This window comes from Furipterus horrens, unplaced genomic scaffold (assembly GCF_987537825.1).
Source record: "Furipterus horrens unplaced genomic scaffold, mFurHor1.1.pri manual_scaffold_3, whole genome shotgun sequence".
Taxonomy (NCBI): domain Eukaryota; kingdom Metazoa; phylum Chordata; class Mammalia; order Chiroptera; family Furipteridae; genus Furipterus; species Furipterus horrens.
This window is the reverse complement of record NW_028327173.1, coordinates 90,794,238-90,818,777: the sequence shown is the minus strand read 5'-3', so window position 1 is coordinate 90,818,777 and position 24,540 is coordinate 90,794,238. Positions and strand designations below refer to the sequence as shown.

Below are 24,540 nucleotides of genomic sequence, written 5' to 3'. Positions count from 1 at the left end.
TGACTCCGTCTTTCCCTTGGACCCTTCAGCTGCGAAGAGAGGGGTGTCTGCTGCATGGGCAACAGCAGACCCTCCATATCACCCTGCCCAGGCTCTGTAGCTTCAGCTTCACTGGAGAGGACACTCCAGCATCATCGCAAGATGTCGATTCAACACGGGAGGAGACAGATACCGTGTCACTCCCGAATCGGACTGCACAGCCATTCTCGGCAGTGCAGATAGACTCTTAAGAAGCTACACCATCGTCTCTCGAGACGGACAGGCATGGGCAGCAGACCCTCCATATCACCCTGCCCAGGCTCTGTAGCTTCAGCTTCACTGGAGAGGACACTCCAGCGTCATCGCAAGATGTCGATTTAACACGGGAGGAGACAGATACCGTGTCACTCCCGAGTCGGACTGCACAGCCATTCTCGGCGGTGCAGATAGACTCTTAAGAAGCTACACCATCGTCTCTCGAGACGGACGGCTGCCGACATGTTGTCCCGAAGGTCCTTTAAACTATCCTCATTTTTTAAAAGTATATTTTATCAATAATATTGTTACAGTAATCGCAATTTTTTGTCCTTTGCTCCCCTCTTCCCAGTCCCCCATTCCCTCCAGCAATCATCTCCCCCCCTTAGTTCATGCCCATGGGTTGTGCATATAACTTCTTTGGCTTCACCCGTCTCTATATTACTCTTTTTTTCCCCTTTATTCCTATATTATTCTTAACTTCCCCCTATTTTGTACCAACCAATTATGCTTCTTAAACCCTGCACCACATCCCCATTTCTCCCCCTTGCCCTTCTCAGCTGATAATCCTCCAAATGACCCCCATACCTATGATTCTGTCCCTGTCTTGGTTTTCTTAGTTGGATTTTGTTTTTATTTTTTAGATTCAGTTGTTGATAGTTGTGAGTTTATTGTCATTTTAGTGTTCATAGGTTTGATCTTCTTTTTATTAAATAAGTCCCTTTACATTTCATACAATAATGGCTTAGTGATAATGAACTCCTTTAGCTTTACCTTATTGGAGAAGCACTTCATCTGCCCTTCCATTCTAAATGATAGCTTTGTTGGATAGAGTAATCTTTGTTGTAAGTCCTTGCTTTTTATCACCTTGAATACTCCTTGCAAGTCTCTTCTTTCCTGCAAAGTTTCTTTTGAGAAATCAGGTGATAGTCTTATAGGCACCCTTTTGTAGGTAACTCTCCACTTCTCTCTTGCTGCTTTTAGAATTCTCTCTTTATCTTGAACCTTTGGCATTTTAATTATGATGTGTCTTGGTGTATCCTTTTTGGGCCTAGCTTGTTTGGACTCTCTGTGCTTCCTGGACTTGTATGTCTAGTTCCTTCACCAAATTAGGAAAGTTTTCTCTCATAATTTTTTCACATAAGCTTTCAATTTTTTGCTCTTCCTCTTCTCCTTCTAGCATCCCTATGATTCGGATGTTGGCACATTTAAAGTTGTCCCAGAGGTTCCTAAGCCTCTTCTCGTTTTTTTTCAATTCTTATTTCCTCATTCTGTTGACTGTTTATTTCTTCCTTATGTTACAAATCATTGATGTGAATGCCAGAACCCTTCCCTTCACCACTGGTTTTGTGTGGGTTTTCGTTCATTTCATTTAGTATAGCCTTCACTTCTTCCTTTCTGAATTTGCCATACTTAAGCATATCTGTCAAGCCTGTGAGCATCTTTATCACCAGTGTTTTGAACTGTACATCTCTTAGGTTGCCTATCTCCTCGTCGCTTAGTTCTCCCACTGGAACCTTGATCCGCTCCCTCTTTTGGGCCGCACTTCTCTATCTCCTCATTTTTACAGGCTCCTGTGTTTGTTTGCCTCTGTATTTTAGCTAGAGCTGTCACACCTGTTATGTTTAAGGGGTGGAGCCTGAAGTATGTATCAGTACGGGCAACCTTTTTCACCACATTATGGCGCCGTATGTGTGGGGAGGGTGGTCTGAGAGGGAACAATGCCACTTCCTCAGCACTCGCCTGTTTTGCAGACACTTCTCCCACTTTTGTGTGGGAATGGTGCCTCTCTAGCTGTTGCCCTAGCTGTCATTCCCAGAGTGGATGGATCTGTGAATGTTCTAGAACTGTGGAGGCCCTTTAAAAAATGGACTCTACTTAGAGACTGGCAGTTTCTTCCTCTGCGCCAACTCTCAGTGGTTTGCACAGTCAGAAGCAATGAGGCTTTGTTTTCCCCAGCGCTAGGACTGTGACTGTACAGTCTGGTCTGGTGCTGGAAGTGCTCCCGGGGTATCCCTCTCTACTTTTAAAAATGTATGACTATGCTTTCTGCCAGCCTGTCGCTGCTGCTTCCACCACTGCTGCCTCCACCACTCCCTGTCCTCTCTGCCTCAGCTCTGCTTCTCCTACTTGTCTGGGTGAGTATTTCTTCTTTATATCTTTGTTTGTGGACTTCCATGCAGCTCAGTTTTCTGGAACTTCTGGTTATCTCTAGTTTTGAGGTAGTTGTATTCCTTCTTAGTTGTGGAGGGACACGCTGTATGTCTACCTATGCCTTCATCTTGACCAGAAGTCCAAACTCTCCTCATTTTTAAAAAATTTCTTTTATCTCTCTCATTGGGTGTTTTCTTCTACCTTGTCTTCCAAATTGCTCATTCAGTACTCTGCTTCATCCAACCTACTACTTATTCCTTCTAATGTATTCTTCATTTCTGACTAGTCCTATTTTTTATGATTTCTGTGTCCTTTTTTAGCTTGCTATCTTTTTGTTGAAGTTCTCACTAAGTTCCTTGAGCACCCTCATAACAATTTTTTAAACTTTATATTTGGTAAATTGCTTGCCTCCATGTCATTTAACTCTTTTTCTGGAGATTTTTCCTATTCTTTCATCTGGGTCATGTTTCTTTTTCTCCTCATTTTGGCTGCCTCTTGTGTTTATTTTTACATATTAGGTAGACCTGGTATGACTCCCAGTTGTTGGTAAGGTAGTCTTATGTAGTAGATGTCCTGTGGAACCCAGTCATGCAGTCTCATTGATGACCTTATCTGGTGCTCCAGAAATGTCCCTTGTGTGTGTTATGTGGGCTTTCCTGTTGTAACTGAGTCTTGATTGCTATTGTCCCATTCTTGCATGTGTTCAACTGTGAGGATTGACCTCAACCACAGTGTATGAGCTACTCTGCAGGTGCTCACATAAAGCAAAATTCAACTCAGCCAAGTCTGGTACCTTCCAAGCTCTTCTTTTGGATATGCCACTTTTGAAGCTAATTGGACCCTGCTCTAATGTTGCCTGAAGCTGGCCACTAGGTGTGTTGGTTCTGGAGCCCCTTGGAAGGGACTCTTATGCAGCACAATGTCAGATGCAGCCTATGGCTTGCCCTGGGAAACCTGTTTGGAGCTAAAAAGCAATCCACAGTTTGTAGCTGCCTCTGCTGGGCCTTGGTGTGCATGGGAAGGACCAAGCTGCATGCCAGGGCTGGCTTTTACCAGCACCAGGCCCAGAGACAGGTCAGCAAAAGTCCCAAGGCACTCTGAGATCCACTTGTGCCCACTTCCACCTGCCAGCTCTGTGTTAGGTTCGGCCACTAAAAGTGCTTCTGGCAGTACTTGAATTGTATGAGGTAGATTTTCAGTGAGTCACCAGGTAGAGGTAAGTAGTATTATCTAGATTGATACAGGTTCAAACTCAGTGCCAGTCCTGGGTCTGAGGCCACTTGGCATGGGTATACCAAGTCTACTGCCACCTGACAGGTGCCCACAGACTTTTGTGGTGGGTTTAGTTCAGGGAGTCATCAGGATGAGGTCAGTAGCATTTATCAGGCCCAAACATACCAAGATGTGGCAGTGTGAAAGGAGGGCTCTGCACCAGTGGGTAATTCAAGGGAAAAATGGCCACCACCCTAGAGTCACACAACTCAGTCTGACCAAGATTGTGCCAGAAACCTAAGCTCAACACAATAGGCTGCCGAAGTCTTCCATGAGAAGGAGGTGCCAATCATGCTTGGGGGGAAGATAAGAGGAGTGGCCTCTACCCCAGGCTCGCACAACTCAGTCTGTCCCAAATTCTGCCAGACTTCGGCAGGACAGGACCACCAGGAGTTGAAGGTGTGGGGCCACCTGGAGCCCAGAAGGTGGAGCTAGAGAATCTCCCATGACAGGTAGCCATCAGTCAGGTTCATGGGAAAGTGGGAGGAATGGCCCCTGCCCCAAAGCTAAACCACTCAGTCACTGACACCTCCTGAGTCTGCCCAGACCTCTACACCCTGGCCCAGGCAGCTGATTTCTCAGCAAGGCATGAGCTCTGCAGGGTGGGGAAATAAGAAGTCCAGAGGATGGGATTATTGCATTTTCCCAGGCTGATGTCACATAGAGGGGAGTGCCCCATCCAAGAAAGATGGTGACTGTAGTGTGACAGAGGGACTCAGCAAAGGGGTCCTGGTGGCTGTCCTCTCAGCTCTCTCCTAAGCCACAAACCCCAGTCTCTCCTCACACAACCACAGTCCACTTCATTCTCCCTCTGCTAGAGCTCAGGGTGAGTGGCTGCAAACAAAATTTTGTGTTTTGGTACTTTAAGAAGACAACTGTGTCTCTTCCTGATCAACAGTTTATCTGCTGATTTTCACAGCCAGATCTCATTGGGTGCCTCTTCCCAGCTCAGGTGCTCTGGGCTGGGATTACCAGTGTGCAGTTGAGATCCCTCATTCTTCAGTGGGAAACTTTGGAGCTGAGATATCCCTCTAGAATCTCACTGTCACCCATGGGAGTGGGGCCAGCCCTTTTCATGTCTCCACCCTTCCTACTGGTCTCAGTGTGGCTTCTTCTGTAAATCCTCGGTTATAAGACTTCTCTTCAGCTAGTCTTCAGTTGGTTATCCGGGTTGGTTAATCCATATTTTAGTCATAATTCCAGCTTGATGTTGGAAGGAGGTGAGTATAACATCCACCTAGTTTGCTGCCATCTTGGATCTTTATTAGTTCTTAACACAAAGTAGTGTTTGGCAGTTATTAGTTTCTTTCTGGATTTTTTGAGGAGGCAAATAATGGGTACAGAGGCAGCCATAGTATTGGAGTTTCTGAAATCTGCATTCATTAAAGATATATTCATTTTCCTTTGCCTGGGCACTGAATGTCAAATCCTCAATTGATTCTTGGAATCTTTTTAGCCTATTAGACTCAGAGAGCAAAAGTAATAAGCTTTACAGGCAGAACTGGCTATAGGAGTCATGTGGTCTAGCACAAAACAAAAATACAGGCCCCCTTTTAAAAAACAATTAAGAATTTTAAGATGGCAACACTCAGGCATTACATCAAGGATAGGATCCCTCTGAGCATTTGTACATAAAGCACTTCTGATCTTCTTTCTCATCCTTTGATATTAAGAGTTGAATTATGACAGGAACACCTAGACCCCTCTTTCTATGGCCATCCATAAATTCTGTTCAAAACAGGCAAGCCAGGCCCTGGCTGGTGTGGTTCAGTGGATTGAGTGCCAGCCTGTGAACCGAAAGGTTACTGGTTGGATTCCCAGTCAGGGCACATGCCAGAGTTGCGGGCCAGGTACCCAGTTGGGGGCATGCAAGAGGCAACCAATCGATGTATCTCTTGCACATCAATGCTTCTCTCCCTCTCTTCCTACCTCTCTTCTGCTCTCTCTAAAAATAAACAAAATCTTAAAAAAAAACAAAAAAAACATGCAAGCCAGTATATGTGTATACACCACAGTTTGTCACAATGGAAGTCCCTTCCAGCCAACTATACAAAATTGTTAGTAGTACAGCTACTTTACAAAATTATAATTACAAAATTACATCAGCAGCACAAAAGTCATGTCTACTTTAAGGCAAAAAGTTAATCACAAGTTCATTTTCGATATTGAAAGACAGAATGTCAACACCAAAAGGAACAAGAGAGAATATCTAATCCAAGCCCATGCACATTATTCTTGAGAAAACTGAGTCCCAGTGGAGTTAGCTGCCTACCTAAAGTGACATAACTAGTTACTGTTGAATAGACTAGAATCTCTGGCTCCTGAAATCCAGTTTCAATTTGCCTCTTTTTATGTGCTGTAGCAGGTAACCAATTTCTTCCCCCAGTCATTAATTTCTACAACAAAAGTAAGAATACTAGAGAAGAAAAGGAAATTCAGGGTTAAAAACCTTCAGGACTTAAAGGAAAGAAGCTTGAAACTATATTAAAGTGAACAGTTTCTTTTTAATTACAAAGTTTTTCTGCAATTATTTAAATCAAAAAGCATACATTAAAAAGTGATATTAGACCCATTTATCCATTCTTACTCCTCAAAAATTATTGCTTTTATCATTCAGGTAAACATCCATTTAGATAGTTATACTGGAACTCAAATCTCAGTTTACATCATTTAGCGTTATTTTACCCCCCCCAACCTGAGAATGTGCTTACTGATTTTAGAAGAAAGGTGAGAGAGTGTGAGAAACATTGATGTGAGAGAGAAACATCTATTGGTTGCCTCCTGCACATGCCTTGACCAGGGATCCAATCCACAGCCTAGGTATGTGCCCTGACTGGGAATTGAATATGCAGTCTTTTGGTGTATTGGATGATGCTCCAACCAACTGAGCCACCTGGCCAGGGTTTAGCCTTATTTTAAATATACCATTCCCTGGAAATAAATAACTGAAAAAAATGTATATGTTATTATAAGCAAAAAGTGTACCTAAACACTGAAAATAGATATGTGAATTTTCTCAGAGGACTGGCCTATCTGGAGTTATTCAGTTATTCAGTTTTCAATAAATGGAAAATGAACAAATTATTAATGTACAATACAATTATACCAAATTTTTCTTTGTATTTTTATGTTGATTTGGCCAAATTCTCTTTTCCTTACATTTGCTTCTGCTGCCAGTGTTAACTTATTAAGAATTCTGGAGTAGGAAAGATGTCACACAGCACAACATTTTCCAATAAACTTCTTTATTTCTCATTTAGTGATTTACTACCTGTAGTAATTCTCTTCCATTTCTCTCAAACTAAAGCACGTTTTGTTTATTCATTGTGATGTGGAATTTTTTTTTTCATAAATCTTTTGGAAATAGGGGTCAAGTCTTCAACATATACTGCCCATTTTCTACTTTGAAGATATAAATATACAGCAACTTAGGGAGAAAACATCATGTGAATTGCTTACTTATATAACAAAGGCTATATAAATCATATCACTATTTTTCTGGTATTGCTATTAAAGATCCTTAAAACTGCTAATGGCTGATTTTCTTGGGTTATAGGAATTACTCGATACTCATACAACCAGTGTCCTATAAATAAACCTTAAATTTATATTTTACTTCTACTCGAGCTGTAGATTTACAGAAAAAAAAATTAGTTTTTCCATTTCACCATTAAAACCCAATTAAAATCCCCACGAATAACGCTGTATGTTGGAAACCCCTAACAGATTAACTCCTTGCTATTTAACTTGATGGTGCAAATTCAGATTCCTTAGCTAAACTAAATTTCGGTTCCAATTATGTATAAACCTGTTAACCAGTTAACTCTGGCCGTTAGGCCAAGAGCCTGTGGTTTACAAGGTCTCAGATTGTGTGCTTTCGCAACCAAAGTCCGGCTCTGCCGGTCCACCCTCCAGAGCTCCATAACCTCGGAAGCCCAGCCACCACCTCTCCACCTGTCTGACACCACGCCCTTTCCCTTCGCTTGGCCCCGCCTCCTGCGCGAAGGCCCACCTTCCACGCCCTCCTTTCTGCCAATAGCTGGAGAGCTTTGAGGGAGGGTCTTCCCTCCCCGCCAATGCCATGGATCCTTGCTGTCCTGGTCCCTCCTCTGCCGGCAGCTCAGACGGGAAGATGGCGGCGGCCGCAGAGTTGGCACTGCTGGAGAAGTCCCTGGGGCTGAGTAAAGGGAACAAATACAGCGCTCAGGGCGAGCGCCAGGTGAGAAGCAGAAGCGGCTCGGAGGGGAAGAGGTAGATGGCAGCCGGGCCTGCAGAGCACAGGTAGGACGGGCTGGCAGGCAGAGGCGGACGGAGAGAGGTTGCGGCCCCCTGGTCTTCCCACGTGTCTGCTCCGCTGGGTGGGCTGGCGACTCTGGGTCTCTTTCTGCAGTCCTAGCTACCGGAAGGGAGAGAGGGAACTTCCCCCGGTCAGGCTCGGCCGGAACATGCCCTTCTGGTAAATTGTTATAATCCTATTCTGGGGAAACGAAGAGGATCCTCAAAGAGTCCGTAGATAGACCAACCTTGAGATTCCGTGTTTGCATTCAGTGACAGCAGTTACTACACGCGTGCCTTTGATTCATTGTTATGCAGCTACTCCAGAGAGCTAACAGGGTGCCTAGCAGTAAGTGTGGTGTGGTGGGCCTGACACACTCCCTTCCCTCAGGAAACTTGCTTTTTTAGCTGGGTGGACAGACATCGCAGCCGTTTTCATTACAATACTGAATAGTGCGACATTGAAGTCAAGACGGCTTAGAGAACATAATGGTATTGGCCCAACCTGGAAGATTCAGGAAAGGCTATTTTGAGACCTGTTTATCAAATTCAGTGTTCAACGTGCAGAGACTGAAGGGGAAAATTAAACTGTATAAGATTGACTGGTGAGGTATAAGGACCCAGATTTCTCAAGGCATTGAAGGACTTTGGTGTTTTATCAAGATCGCTACTGTCCGTTGAGGGAATGTAGAGGAAGAGAATGTATGAAGACAACTTTGTATGTACAGTCTGCATTGCTTAATGGTGCGGATACCATCTGAGATATGCCTGGTTAGGCGATTTCCTCCTTGTGAGTGTAATGAGTGTATGTTCATGATACAGTGTTCTCTGTAAGTCAGTCACACAACTGCTCAGCTAGCTGCCTGCTGAGCAGCCCAGCAGCAAGGACTGGACAAGAGTCACAGTAACTCTGCTATACACTCAGCTTTCATTGAATGCAAGTTTACTCAAAGTAGAACATCAACATGCATTAATATCCTACTCACACTCTTAACAATCCAAGAGAATTATAACACACAGAAATCAGTGGATAATGAACCCGAGTCCCAGAGTCTCAGCCTGCAGGTCCAGGAGACAGCACGGTGGGCAAGGGAGTTGTCAGCATGTTGCAGGGAAGGATCTCTGAGCCAGGTGGGCAGCAGGGCAGACAAAGTCCTCAGTCCAGCAGGGCAGAGCTTCCAGCAGCCGATGCTAAGGGAGATCAGTGTGGCATGGAGCAGCACTTTGGTGTGGAGCTCGGCTGTCTCGGCAGTGGTCTGAAACCTGCCTCAGTTATACCTCAAAAGTAGTGTGTTCCACCCTTCTGGGTCTTCTTGATAAATGTGTTGGCACTCCTGATGCCACGTTTGGAATTTGTCCGGGAACCTGTCTATGGGTGGCCCCGCTCTACAAACATGGCTATTCTGATCACCAGTGCAGCTATCTTACGTGTGTCTCCTTGCCAGATGTGTCTGTTCTGACCATGTGGGCAGATAACTTAAGTATGTTGCCTTGCCAGATGTGTCTAGAGTGACTTGGGTAATTTCCCTCTTGAACCAAAGTGTCACTGGAAGCCATTTTGATTGACATGAGTGACTCCAATTTGTTTTATATATTTTTTGCTGTTTTGATCGGACCAAAGCCATTTTATTGGTCCTGATCTCCACAGTGAGAACATCATAGAATGATACACAAACCTAGATTTATTTATGGCCTACTACACACCTGGACTACATGGTATGGCCTGTTGCTGCTAGGCTGCAAACCTACACATCATGTTACTGTACTGAATATTGTAGGCAATTGGAACACAATGGTAAGTGTTTGTCTCTCTAAACAGAGAAAAGGTACAGTAAAGATATGATATAAAAGACTTTTTAAAAATGTTACAGAGTATGTGGCACTTACCCTGAATGAAGTTTGCAGGGCTGGAAGTTGCTCTGAGTCAATGAGTGAATGTGAAGGCCTAGGAGATTACTGTATACTTCCATAAAATTTTATAAACACTGTATACAGTACTAGGGCTACATTAGGCTTATAAGAAAAAAATTTCTTTCTTCAGTAATTCATCTTAGGTTACTGTAACTTTTTCCATTATAAACTTAAATTTTTAAAAACTTTTTGGCTCATACTAGCACTTAGCCTAAAACACAAACATATTGTACAGCTTCCAAAAATATTTTTCTTCATTTCTTATTCTATAGGATTTTTTATATTTATTTTATTTTATTTTTTTACTTTTTAAAATTTCTTGTTAAAAACCAAAACACAAACACACACATTAGCCTAGGCCCACACAGGGTCAAGACGATCAGTATCACTATCTTCCACCTTCGCATCTTGTCCTACAGGAAGGTCTTCAGGACCATAACACACATGGAGCTGTCAGTTCCTGTGATGACAAGGCCTTCTTCTGGGACACCACCTAAAGCACCTCCCAGAGGCTCTTCTTGAGGAAGAGTCACTCATAGAAATATGTCCATTGTGGTTGGTTGGTTTTTATTTATTTATTTTTTCATAATTGATTTGTTTGGGGGCAGATAAACCACCATAAACATTCCTCTATTAATGATAGGGATTTTTTTAGCTTCATTATTATGTATGGGACCACTGTTGTATATGCAATCTGTCATCATTGCATAGTGCATGGATATAGACATTTTATGCCTCGATATTTTTTTTCAAATGACGTTTACTTTGTTCTTTTTTTGTTCTTCCTTTGGCTCTTGTTAAAATCTTGTCTTAAAAGCAACATATTGTAGTTCTTACACATAAGTTAAACCAAAGTCTCCAAAGGGTCCACAACTTGCTTAAGATCAGCTGCCCAGTAACTGGTGACAGAGTGAGCATTTGAGCCAAAGTGACCTGCTTTTGCTTTTTCCTCAGGCCTCATGCTGATTTCTTCCCTTCATTCACTATCCACTAGTTTGGTTTCTGTTTTTTAGGAAACCTTACTAAGAGATGAGACTTGCCTTCAGGGATCTTACTATCTAGTATGAGAAACAGCCAGTGCAGTTAATTTAAAGCAGAACAGGATGTTTACTAAATGAAGGTAAGCATTGTTTAGGAGTGTGGAGAAAAAAGTTAATTCTGTCTCTAAGAATGGGTTTGTAAACTACACAGAAAATTTGGTGTTTAAACTGTGTAAGACCAGTAAATTATGAAAGATGGAAACGTTTGGGGCAAAAAGTAAAGGAAGATGATGAATGATGCAATGCAAAATAAACCCCAAATTATAGTTAGAAGCCCAATTGTGAGGGCTTTAGAATTCAGAGTATTTTTTGGAGGTGGGGGGACAGCTATTGAAAGTTTCTATTTATGAGTTTAGAGAAGGGATGAGGATATGTGATAATATTCAGTCTCTTTTTTTTGGCAGGGGGAGGAGTGGGGTAGACAATTGACAGCAGTAAGCCAGCAATAAGGTATTTTCTGCAACCTTACTGACAGTAATTAAAAACTGAAAACAGTTCAGAGGTCCAGCTCTAGGGGAATGGTTCATTAAATCATGGCATCAGCACTTTGGAATATTACTTATGTAGGCATTAAAAGTGATTAATTGGCCCTGACCAGTGTGGCTCAGTTGGTTGAGCATTGTCCTGCAAAGCGAAAGACTGGGTTCAATTTCCCAGTCAGCATATGCCTGGTTGTGGGCCTGGCCCCTGGCTGGGGCACATGTGGGAGGCAACAGATAGAGGTTTCTCTCACACATGATTTTTCTCTTCCTCTCTTTCTCCCTCCCTACCCCTCTCTCTAAAAATAAATTTAAAAAACTTTTTAAAGTGATTATTGAGGACCATGGAACCCCAAGATGAATATGGAAGTAGTATGTGTCCCATGATTGCAACTGAGTAATATTTCTATACTATCGTCGGTCGTCGGCAGCCGTCCGTCTCGAGAGACGATGGCGTAGCTTCTTGAGAGTCTATCTGCACCGCCGAGAATGGCTGTGCAGTCCGATTCGGGAGTGACAATCCCTGCCGCACTTGGTACAGGTGAAGGCAGATGGCTGTTGTTGCTGCTGCTGACGCTGCTTCCGCTTCGATCTTTTCTGGACCGCCTCCTCGTTGCGCGCAGCCTCCGCGCGTGACGTACCTTGCCTGACCGCGAGCCTCCAGGCTAGGCGGTCGACTGCTTGAACTTACCATGTGTTGAGATTGATGGAGCATTGTGTCATGTCCTTTTTGCAGATGTCTTTGAACCGCAGTTTTGGGCGCCCTGTCATCCTCTTGCCTTCTGCTAGCTCGCCGTAGAGGAGGTCTTTGGGGATACGGCCTGCATCCATTCTTTTGACATGGCCGAGCCACCTGAGGCATCTCTCGCTAAGAACTGCATGCAAACTGCTCATATTGGCTCGCTTCAGCACCTCGGTGTTGGGGACCTTATCCTGCCAGGCGACATGCAGGACGCGTCGCAGGCACCTCATGTGGAAGCTGTTGAGTTTCCTTTCGTGCCTTGCGTAGGTGGTCCACGTCTCGCTGCCATAGAGGAGAGTGCTGAGTACGCAGGCTTGGTAGATGCGCAGTCTGGTTTTCTCAGTGAGGCTGGAATTGTTCCACGCTCGCCGGTTCAGTCTGGCCATAACTGTGGCTGCCCTGGCGATTCTCCGGTTGACCTCCAAGTCGACTGACAGAGAGCTCGAGATGGTGGACCCGAGGTAAGTGAAGTCGTTGACAACCTCCAGGGTGGATGTTCCCCTGGGAACAGGCGGCCGGCTTAAGGCTCATCTGACCACCGAGTCTGATAGTCCTCACACTGAGATGAAAGCGTGGGGAGAATTCACTGCCACTACTCCTGACACGTAAGGACGCTGTGAGGGGACGTGCAGAACTCAGGTCGTGTCTTTGCAACTTTGATTCCCTTTTCTCAGCCTACAGTTATTTCAAAGTTAAAAGTGTTTTATGTAGTATGTAAACGTGCAGCTGAATAGGGTGGTCCTGGTTGCAGGTTATATCTTTGTTTGCTGGACTTCCATGCACTTTGATTTTCTAGAACTTATGGTTGTTTCTAGTTTTGAGGTAATTGTATTCCTTCTTAGTTGTGGAGGGAGACGCCGCATGTCTGTCTATGCCTCCATCTTGGCCAGAAGTCCTCCTAGTGAATATTTTAATTGAATTATTACATTCTTCAATTCCTGAAGTTCTGTTTTTTAAGATACTTTCATTTTGTTCATGCATCATTTTCCTGATTTTCCTTAGTTGTCTGTTTTCTCTCGAAGTTCATTGAACTTATTTAAGATGGTCGTTTTTATTTTTGTCTCATAATTATTAGGTCTTCATTTCTTTAAGGTTGTTTCTGTGCTGGCTTAGGGGAGGGGCTCTCATGGGTGAAATAATTTTTTTAACCATTTTAATGTAGCTGGTTTTGGCTTTGCACTTTCCTGGGATATTATGACTTTTTAACTGGTTTCTGGAGTTCTCTTAAAGCGTTTTTAGACAGTATATTGTTAAGTTCGTGTCTCTGTGGAAGAACAAAGTGTGGGGCTTCCTATTTTTCTAAAGGATTGGGCTGGTCTGGCAGAGGGTCCCTGGTTTATTCTTTGGGTGTTCTAGAGGGAACAGGCTATGAGGCAGAAGCCTGTCATTCTTCCAAAGTTGTGTAGTTTTTGTATTTTATGCTGTTTTAGTTTGTAACTAGCCCTATAGAAATAAGGTGATTAAAACAGGGGGAAATGATAGCAGGGCCCAGGTGTTAGAGTTTAGCCTTAATTGATAGGCTTAAGTAATTGAAGCTGTGACTGGATAGACTTTCTTTATCACCAAACCTTTGCTTCTGGAATTTTGCCTAGAGGGTGGCGGCAGGCAGCAGGACCCCAAATTGCTTTTCGGTAGCATAACTACTATTGAATCAAGATTAAAGCATTTCCATCTCCCTAAAAATTATCCTGTGTCTTGTTGTATCATCCTTTCCTCTAGCCCCATAGCCCAAGGCAACCAGTGATCTACTTTCTGTCTCTATAATTTTGCATTTTCTAGAACTTCATGTAGACTTTTATGCTTTGCTTCTTTCACTTAGCGTAATGCTTTTTGAGATTCATTTGTGTTGTTTTGTGTATCAGTATTTTGATCTTTTTTATTGCTGTGGATGTCTGTGACGCGATATTCTAGCGTCCGCATCGTTTAGAGCTGCAACTCAGAACAGGGCGCGTTCCTAGAAGCCGCTTTCGGCATCAGTGGGCGGCGGCGCGTGGACTTGCAAGCGTGGGGCGCGGGACCAACCGACGCCACTTCGTGTTGGACAGTGGAAGCTGGAGAGCCGGGCTATTCGGACTGAGCCAATTGGTTTCCATGGATCTCAATAGTGCCAGCACTGTTGTTCTTCAAGTCTTAACTCAGGCCACCAGTCAGGATACTGCTGTGTAAAAGCCAGCTGAGGAGCAGTTGAAACAGTGGGAAACACAGCTAGGTTTTTATTGTGTTGCTGGTAAGTTGCTTAAAAATAGTTATTATTTTTAATAAAATGAGACACTATTCTATTGTTTTAAAAACCTACTTGTGTTGGTGGTTTACTTAGTGAAACTGATCCAAATGTTTGGCTGCCATTGCACTGCCATTTACTAATTCAAGGCATGGCACTTGGAGGACATTTAAGAGATGTTTATTGTTGGGTGAGTATACCCAAGCAGGGTATTGGTAGTATCTGCTTAGAAGGTTACACTGCCAGTTTTCTATTTTAGCCTGTAAATGCTGCCCTCAAGACTGTAAAGGAGGAAAGAGGAAGGACATCTCTAAAGTCAGAGAAGGAAAACTCTGACTCCAAAAAACCTCCGCTGCCTTGCGGCATACCTCTTCAGGGGAAAGGCTAAGGGAGTAAACCCCGACAGAAAATCCGGAGCCGGAGTCCCTAAGGCGGTTTGACATTGTAGTCAACACCGGCAACTCCTGCGGCGCACCTGAAGCCAAGCTGTATTGACTTTGTCTTTCCCTTGGACCCTTCAGCTGCGAAGAGAGGGGGTGTCTGCTGCATGGGCAACAGCAGACCCTCCATATCACCCTGCCCAGGCTCTGTAGCTTCAGTTTCACTTGAGAGGACACTCCAGCGTCATCGCAAGATGTCGACTCAACACGGGAGGAGACAGATACCGGTTATAAGCTCATCCGATTGGCGAAGGAAACGAGCGCCAGGGGTCTCCTCTGACGGTGGGAGAGGTCATCGCACCTCACTGGACAGCTACCGTCTCGCCATGGCTCGCCTGCCCCACTGGGTGCGTGGGGATCAGAGAGGCGCCTCTCGAAAAGTGGGCCACAAAACACCCGCACCAGTTAATTCCAAGCAAACAACAAGAAAGAAGCCTCCGGCTCTTCGCCTCGCTAGCTGGAACATCAGGACCATGTGCCCCGGACTTACTGCAGACCTTCCGTGGATCAAGGATGCCAGGAAAACCGCTGTCATCGATAGGGAACTGGCACGACTAAACATCGACATTGCGGCTCTACAGGAGACCCGGTTGGCCGACAACGGAACTATCAGAGAAACCAACTACACCTTCTACTGGCAAGGGAAGTCTCCGGACCAACCAAGACAGCACGGTGTTGGGTTCGCTGTGAAGAACACGCTTGTTAACTCCATAGAGCCACCCACAGGAGGCACAGAGAGATTACTTACCCTCCGATTGTCAACAACTTTCGGCCCAGTCAGCATTCTTAGCGCATATGCCCCAACCCTCTGCGCCACCACCGAAGAGAAAGAACAGTTCTACCATGCACTGGACGAAGCGTTATCCAAGATTCCCAGAAGTAACGCTCTCTATCTCCTTGGAGACTTCAACGCAAGAGTAGGAGCCGACCACATGGCCTGGCCCACCTGCCTTGGAAACTTTGGGAGAGGAAAGATCAATGAGAATGGTCAGCGACTGCTTGAGCTTTTGTGTCACCACGGCCTGTGCGTGACAAACACATTCTTCAAGTGCAAAGAGATCCACCAGGTGTCATGGAGGCACCCCCGCTCCCGTCATTGGCACCAGCTTGACCTCGTCATCACCAGAAGAACGGATATTGGCAGCACCCTCCTCACCCGCAGCTACCACAGTGCAGACTGCGACACGGACCATGCCCTCGTGGTAAGCAAGGTGCGCATAATGCCGAAGAGGTTGCACCACTCCAAGATGAAGGGTCGCCCACGCATCAACACCAGTTGTGCCAGCAACCCAGTTAAGACCCAGCAATTCATCAACAAGATGGAAGATGCACTCGGCGAGGGAATGGCGGCAGATGACATTATCGAATCCAATTGGCCACGTCTCCGCGACGCCATATACAACTCCGCCATTATTGCTTACGGGAAGAAAGAGCGGAAGAACGCTGACTGGTACGAGGCTCACTGGGAAGAAATGGAACCCATGATCGAGGCTAAGAGGAAGGCCCTACTGGCTTACAAGGTCACGCCCACTCCCAGTACACTTCAAGCTCTACGGGCTGCCAGGAACAAAGTCCAGAAGACTGCCCGCCACTGTGCCAACACCTATTGGCTAAACCTGTGCAGAAGCATTCAGGAAGCCGCCGATATAGGCAACGCACGAGGAATGTATGAGGGTATCAAGAAGGCAACAGGCCCAATCCCCTCCAAGATCGCCCCCCTTAAGTCCAAGACAGGTGAGGTCATCACTGACCAGGAACAGCAAATGCGGCGGTGGACCGAGCACTACCTCGAGCTGTACGCGACGAGGAACACCGTAACAGACACTGCTCTTAAAGCCATCCCAGACCTACCAGTCATGGAGGAGCTAGACACCCCACCTACTGCGGCAGAGCTCGGCAAAGCCATCGACCGCCTTGCTTGCGGGAAAGCACCAGGAAGCGACGGAATCCCTCCAGAAATCCTAAAGAGCGGGAAACCAGTCCTGCTACAGCCGCTCCACCATCTACTCTGTCTCTGCTGGAAGGAGGGTTACATCCCCCAGGATATGAGAGACGCCAACATTATCACCATGTACAAGAACAAAGGAGACCGCAGCGACTGCAACAACTACCGGGGCATCTCTCTCCTCAGCGTCGTCGGCAAAGTATTCGCCCGGGTCGCTCTTGCCCGCCTGCAGACCCTTGCTTCCCGCGTCTACCCAGAGTCCCAGTGTGGCTTCAGAGCTGGCCGATCAACAGTGGACATGATCTTCTCCCTACGCCAGCTGCAGGAGAAGTGTCACGAGCAGCATAAACCACTCTACCTCGCCTTTATTGACCTCATGAAGGCGTTTGATCTGGTCAGTCGAAGCGGACTCTTCAGCTTGCTACGGAAGATTGGCTGTCCACCACATCTGCTTGCTGTGGTCATGTCCTTTCACGACAACATGCACAGCACGGTGTCCTACAACGGCGCAACCTCTGAGGCCTTCCCAGTCAGCAGCGGAGTAAAGCAGGGCTGCGTCCTCGCGCCTACGCTGTTCGGAATCTTCTTCTCCATGCTCCTCCAATACGCCTTTAAGGACTGCAGCGAGGGTGTCTTCATTCACACCAGATCCGATGGCAAGCTCTACAACCTGGCCCGTCTACGAGCCAAGACCAAAGTCAAAGAGGTGCTCATCCGTGAGATGCTCTTCGCCGACGACGCAGCTTTGACATCACACTCCGAAGAGGGACTCCAGCAGCTAGTCACTTGCCTTTCCCACGCATGCAAGGAGTTCGGACTAGCCATCAGCCTGACAAAGACGAATGTTATGGCTCAAGGCACGGGGACTCCCCCATGCATCACCATCGACGGATACACCCTGGAGGTTGTCAACAACTTCACTTACCTCGGGTCCACCATCTCGAGCTCTGATTTCTATACTATAGTCTGTGTAAAAAATACACAATAGACTTTGGAGCCAACTGTATTTTATTTAAACCTGACTCTGCCATTCTAGTGACCTTGGTTCTTTATCTGTAAAATGAGGGTAAGATTACTTACCAGTCTTAGAAGATGTAATGATTAGATGAGAAGGTAACTGGGAATTTTTTTGAGTTAGTGTGCTGGGGTTATGCATAATATATTTATACTAATACATATAATTCTCTTTAGAATTATCTTACCTCCCCCCGCCCGCCACACACACTCACAATTGCAAGTTCTTTGGTTTCTTCTTTCTCCCTCCCTCCTTGCCTCCCTCCCTGTCCCTCTCTCTCACTCTCCTCCCTCCTCTCTCTTTCTTCTTCTCTTTAGTCTTCCTTCCTTACAAGATTAAGATTCATTCAGAAAATCATATAAATCTTAGTGAGTTACCACAAAGAAGTGAACACACCAGGTAACCACATAGTCAGGGAATACATTACCAGCACCTCCAGTGGGTTCCATATTATTTTCTTTTAATACATTTTTTAAGGAACTTATTGGTTCTCTTAGAGGTAGTAGTTTTATTTGAGTGTGAATGGAAAAGTGAGAATTCAAGGAGCTAAGTAATGAATGTGAAATACTGTTGACTTTTGAACAATGTGGAGGTTTAAGGTACCAACGCTTCATGCAGTTAAAAATCCACGCATAACTTTCGACTCCATCAAAACTTTAGTAGTAGGTGAGGAAGTGGAAAGTGGAGAGTTACTTTCTTTAACTTTCAGTGAGTAGCCTTTGACTCTGTAGCCATGAAATGTTAATCTCCTGATACACTTCAGAGTTCTGTTGACCTAGATGTGAGAGTGCCCTGAAAAGTATAAATCACTAGACAAGTATAAGATACTATTTCATGGATGAAAAGAGCGGTAGTCTTCCCGAGAATATGTTTTTTTGATATGCATAGATCATTTAGATTGTACTCTTGATTATTTATAATGATTGGTCTCCCCACTTGGATGATACTTTTCATTTTCTTTAAAATTTCTTACGGTGCTTCACTTAGTCGTACATCAAGAATGTTTAAATCAGTTAGCAATTTTTTTATAATCTGACCCTTTATATTGCTGTTATAATAGGGGAAACATGAAAAATAGGGGTATTTTTCACATGATTACCTGAATCCCAGACTTTATTATCAGTAGCCCCAATTATATTTTGCAATGTTTTTTTTTAAATAATGAAATATGGGCCAACATTTAGAGTGACCTCACTCTAAGTGACTCCAAGATGGATAAATATGCAGTCTGTAACAACCAAGTCACCATCACAGCCCAGCTCTCACCTAGGTAATGTGATAGGGAATTAAATTAGATCACATGTCCCTAAAACCAGCCTAGATCCCATTTGATGGTTCTAACTATTCAGTTGGCCAAAAAGTCCATTTAGTTTTTTCCTTAAAAGTTTTCATTTTCATCAATAACTTTATTGATTTGGGCATTTTGAGTATGTTGGCTATCTCCTGCTATTGGCTTCTAGTGGGTAGAGGCCAGGGGTGCTGCTAAACATCGTTCAATGTATAAGACAGCCCCACAGCAAAGAATTATTTGGCCAAAAAACTTCACAAACCACTTTTGACACATTTGATCAGTCATAGCACATATTCCATACATAGCACTAACCTTTTTTGTATGTGTGTGCTTCAGTTGCATTTTTACCTTTCTTGAAAAAATAAAGCATAATTTGTCAAAAATACTGCATTTTTTTCCATCTTCAGCATTCAAATGGCTACACAAAAATTCACCAATTTTGATAAGATTTTTTTAATGCACACTGATATGACAGCTGTCATATTAATTGTATTAATCTAAAAAATTGGTTCAAATGAAGTTAAAGATGGTAAGCACTACTAGGGCCATTGTATAGCAAAAACTAAACAGATTTTTGGCCCACCCAGTATATGAACATAAACTCAGTGTTACTATAACCTTTTTGGTTTTGTTATTACAGAAGTTGGGTTTATTTAAGCATTCTCACCTTGCTAAAATAAAATAGGACATGAGTAAACTTGATTGAAAATAATGCATGTTGATTGTTCCACACTGCTGCTGTCTCGGCCACTTCCCTATCAACACATGCTTCCATGATGGCCATGAGAAGGGAAGAGAGAACATGGAGAATCATTTCATTGTTCTGAGTAAATCACATGGGCACATTCACCTGCATAGGGGTGGAGATGTACAATCCTTCCCAGTGCTTGGAAACAGAAGAAAACCAGAAATATTGGTGAGAAGCAATAAAAGCTACCACTTGCGTTTTAACTCATTTGATCATCACAGCAACCCAAGAGCTAGTTCACCCTTGTCCCAACAAGGAGACAGAAGAACAGAAAAGTTATTTGCCCAAGGACACATAGCTAGAATTCAAACGTAGGCATTTTGCCTCAAGGGAGCCACTCTTAACCGCTAGGCTACTCTGCCCACATACCGGTGATTCTTAAATGTTAATGGCAAAAAGAAGTGGAGATGGGACTTACTATAAACTAATGAACAAAACAGAACCACAGGCATGGAAACACAGAACAGATTGAAAGTGACCAGAGGGGTGGTGGGAGGGGATAATGGTGGAAAGAAGGGGAAGGGACTAGATAAACAACATGTATGAATGACTCATAAACATAGACAACAGTGTGGGAATGGGGGTAGGGGTGTATGGGTGGAGGAAGGCAGAAGGGGAAAATCGGGACAACTGTAATAGAATAACAATAAAAAATAATTTAAGAACCATAAAAAAAAAATGCATGTTGTTAGGATTTTCATTTTCTCTTTTTGTACATACAGTTATATAAAAACATATTACTGAATTTTGCAGTGTTATTATCAGTTTCATCATCAAGCATCTTTTATCAAATATAAATTTTCCTGACTTTTATTTACATAATTTAGTATGTAATTTGGTATCTCAAAGTAAAATCTTAGAGTAGTTGGGAAAGAGTTGAGGCGTTTAGCAATTACTTAGAATTGCAGTTGTGATAGTATTTGTTTCTAAAATTTACCTGAAGAACTTTTTTTTTTCTTTTTAAGATTCCAGTTCTTCAAACAAACAATGGTCCAAGTCTAACAGGATTGACTACTATAGCAACTCATTTAGTCAGGCAAGCCAACAAAGAATACTTGCTTGGAAGCACTGCTGAAGAAAAAGCAATAGTTCAACAATGGTTGGAATACAGAGTAACTCGAGTGGATGGAAACGCCAATAGAGATGATATCCACATTCTGTTGAAGGTATTGTGACTTCTCTCTATAGGCTGAAATGAATGAACTATTGATACCAGGAATCTCTTCCCTGACTTTCAGTATCTGAAGCTATAGGCCCTCTTGTTTCCTTCTGCCCCAGGGTAGTTTGTACCTGTTACTGCCTTTGCCTGAACAGACTGTGCCAGCCTTATCCCTTCAGATCTCAGCTCAGATACTCCTTCCTCAGAAATGTTCTTGACTACCCTCTCTCAGACAGATGCCGTTCCTTGTTCTATGTCCTTTTCCTTCAGAATACGACACTTGTGCTTTTCCTTCATACAACTTACAGCTCAGTAAGATTTCTTTTTAATGGGATGACTTAATGTTTATTTTTCAACTGGGCAATCTTGATTCCCTAATCAGTAAAGTACTTTGTCAAAGACAAGGGGAATCAGGATCTTTGGGGATTATAGTTTGAAAAAAACTGTCAAACTGATATGAGAAAGCCCACATTCCCCTCCCTTGAGACTTAATGCATTAGAATTTATGTTTTCTTTATAAAGAAATCACGTTAGAATAAAAGAATCTATTGATATAAAATAGAAACTGAATGTGGCTTCAGAGTCACCGAGAATTAAAAATATTCCAAATAAAATTATTTTTGTTTATTATTTTTATAAAAATAAGGCAAATTTTTAAAAATCTCTTAAAGTTTAAAGGAACCTTAGCGATCACCCAAGCCACCACATATCATTGTGGGAACCCCTTCTGTTTCCTAATTTTATGTCCATTATCATTAAATTGGTCATATAAGTTGTGCAAGAAGGTCTTAAAGTACTCTGGGGAAAATACTTTAAACTGTGTTCTTAATAGGTACTATCAATAGAACTGGTAGAAAATAAATTTCAGGCCTTGTTCATTTATAGGCTCTTCATGGTAACTGTTCATTCTTAATATCCATACCGACCCTTCCCTCTGCACCCTGCCGTTATCAGCAGCATTTCCAGAGGGAAATCAGCAAGTCTTCCCTGTAAATGAATGTGAGATTTCAGGCAAAGAAATAATTATAACTCTCTTACAGTTTCCCCCCACCAAAAATGATAGTAATAAAGTACTTAATTTTGAAAGAAAGGAACGGGATTTTATGGAACTGGGTCTTTAAGGTCAAAAGACAGATTTGCTGTTAGGAGCATAAAAAGTAATTCTACCAAAATGTTGTTTCTGGTATGTGTAAATATGATTATCTGAAATTTCAATCTGGACAATCTGACTGAAACTATTACGATTTTTGAAATATAAGAGGAACTGGGTGATCTGGGATGTGGTCCTTGCTCTGCCACTGTTTGCTCATCTGTATCTACAATGATGTGTCAGATACAGCTCTAGGAGTAATGATACAGTGAACCATTATATACAGTCCCTGCTTTAATAGAACTTGGACCAATGGGGAGACAAATAAATGGATAATGGACTACAAGTGATTTTTGGTCATAGGAGCACAGATGAGGAAGGGTTGTATTCTCTTCTGCTTTACTTTTTGCTATTTTACGACAGTGTTTTTATTTTAAAGGCAATATTTATTATAGAATTAGCAAATATAAGCAAATAAAAGAAATTTCAAACATTTGTTCTATCAAGAGAGAACTGACCACCAACTTACACCATAGACCAGAATACACTCAAGATAAATAAAAAACCTTAAGCTGTGACACCATAAAACTCCTAGAGGAAAACATAGGCAGGAAAACTTCAGGTATCACACATAGCAATATTTTCACCAATACATCTCCTAAGGCAAGGGAAATAAAGGAAAGAATAAACAAATGGGACTACATCAAACTAAAGAGTTTCTGCCCAGCTAAAGAAAACATCAGCAAGATGAAAAGGAAACCATATGGGAAGATATATTTGCCAATGACACCTCGGACAAGGGATTGACCTCCAAAATATATAAAGAACTTACACATCTTAACACCAAGAAAAAAATTAATTAAAAAATGGGCAAAGGACCTGAACAAACACTTCTCCAAAGATGACATACAGAGGGCCCATTGACATATGAAAGGATGCTCAACATCACTAGCCATCAGAGAGATGCAAAAAAACCACAATGAGATACCGCTTCACACTGGTCAGAATGGGAATCATCAACAAATCAAACAACAAGTGCTGGTGAGGATGTGCAGAAATGGGAACCCTACTGCACTGTTGGTGGGAATGCAGACTGGTGCAGCCACTATGGAAAACAATATGAAATTTCCTCAAAAAGCTAAAAATGGAACTGCCTTTTGACCCACCAATTCTATTGCTAGGATTATACCCAGTGAATCCTGAAACACCAATTCAAAAGAACCTATGCACCCCTATGTTCATAGCAGTGCTGCTTACAATAGCCAAATGCTCGAAACAGCCTAACTGCCCATCTATAGATGAGCAGATTAAAAAACTGTGGTACATTTACACAATGGAATACTATGCAGCAGAAAGAAAGAAAGAAGGAACTCCTGCCATTTTCGACAACATGGATGGAACTAGAGAAAATTATGCTTAGCGAAATAAGCCAGGCAACGAAGGACAAATACCATATGATATCACCTAATACAGGAAACTTAAGAACTACACAAACAAGCAAAATAGAACCAGAGGCATGTAAACAAGGAGCAGACTAACAGTGACCAGGAGGGCAGAGGGAGAGGGAGAGAAGTGGGTAAAAAGGGGAAGGGTCTAGTCAAGGAACTAGTATAAATGACCCATGGACATGAACAATGGGGTGGGGATTGACTGTGGGAGAAGCAGTAGGCAGGGTGGTGGGGGAGCAATGGGGGTAAAAGTGGGACAACTATAACAGAAAAACAATAAATAAATCAAAATTTTCAAAAACTGTTAACACTAATGTTCAGTCATCAAATATTTATTGAACCCCTTGTGTTCCTTCCATACTTTTTCTTTTCACATATGTGTGTTTTATTTTTAAAATCGATAGTTATTGGACACTAACTAGTTTTATTTTCTTTATTGACTATCTGTGAACATCTTTACATGTCTATAAATATTCATTTATATTATCATTTTTGATAACCTATTAATATTCCATCATATACTTGCACTGGAATTTAAATAGTCTGTCCCTGTGTAGTTACTAGATTGTTGCTAAATATTTTAACACTTTCTCATTTGTTTCCTTAGTTAGTTCCTACAGGGGAAATTGCTAAGCCAAACCTGTGTACATTTTTAAGGCTATGCTGCTCATTTGCCCTCCAGAAAAATGCATTATTAGTTTGTCAGTATGTGAGGGTAACCTTCCACAAACCCTTGCTCACATGGATGTTGCCCTTTTTTTCCTTCACCACCCCAGTTTCATTGCCAGAACAAATAACCAGAAAGTGATTTCTTTGTTTATTTTGTGTTTTTCTTAAAATTACTAATCCTTTGGCACTTTTTTCATAACGCTTATGAACATTTCCATTATTTTAAAAAATTGCTTATTTGTATGTATTCTTTGCACATTTAGACTGGGCTATTTAGCTTTTTATTATTTTTAAAATTTCTGCTATTAGGGTATTATGAAAGGGTTAATTCTTACTCTAAACTTTCATTTCATTACTGAAACCATGATTATGTGTTTAAATGGTTCATAATTAAGGTAATATGTAAT

General features: G+C 42.9%; 1 protein-coding gene across 1 annotated transcript in view; it reads left to right on the top strand.

The window, feature by feature from the left end:
* The first annotated feature begins 7,763 nt into the window (after positions 1–7,763).
* Positions 7,764–24,540, top strand: part of EEF1E1 (eukaryotic translation elongation factor 1 epsilon 1) — a 29,239-nt gene continuing 12,462 nt past the window's right edge. Inside the window, exons 1-2 of the mRNA XM_090271769.1 lie at positions 7,764–7,879; positions 20,733–20,933. Coding sequence (XP_090127895.1) covers positions 7,793–7,879; positions 20,733–20,933 — 288 coding nt within the window. The 5' untranslated portion in view covers positions 7,764–7,792. The remainder of the gene's footprint in view (positions 7,880–20,732; positions 20,934–24,540) is intronic.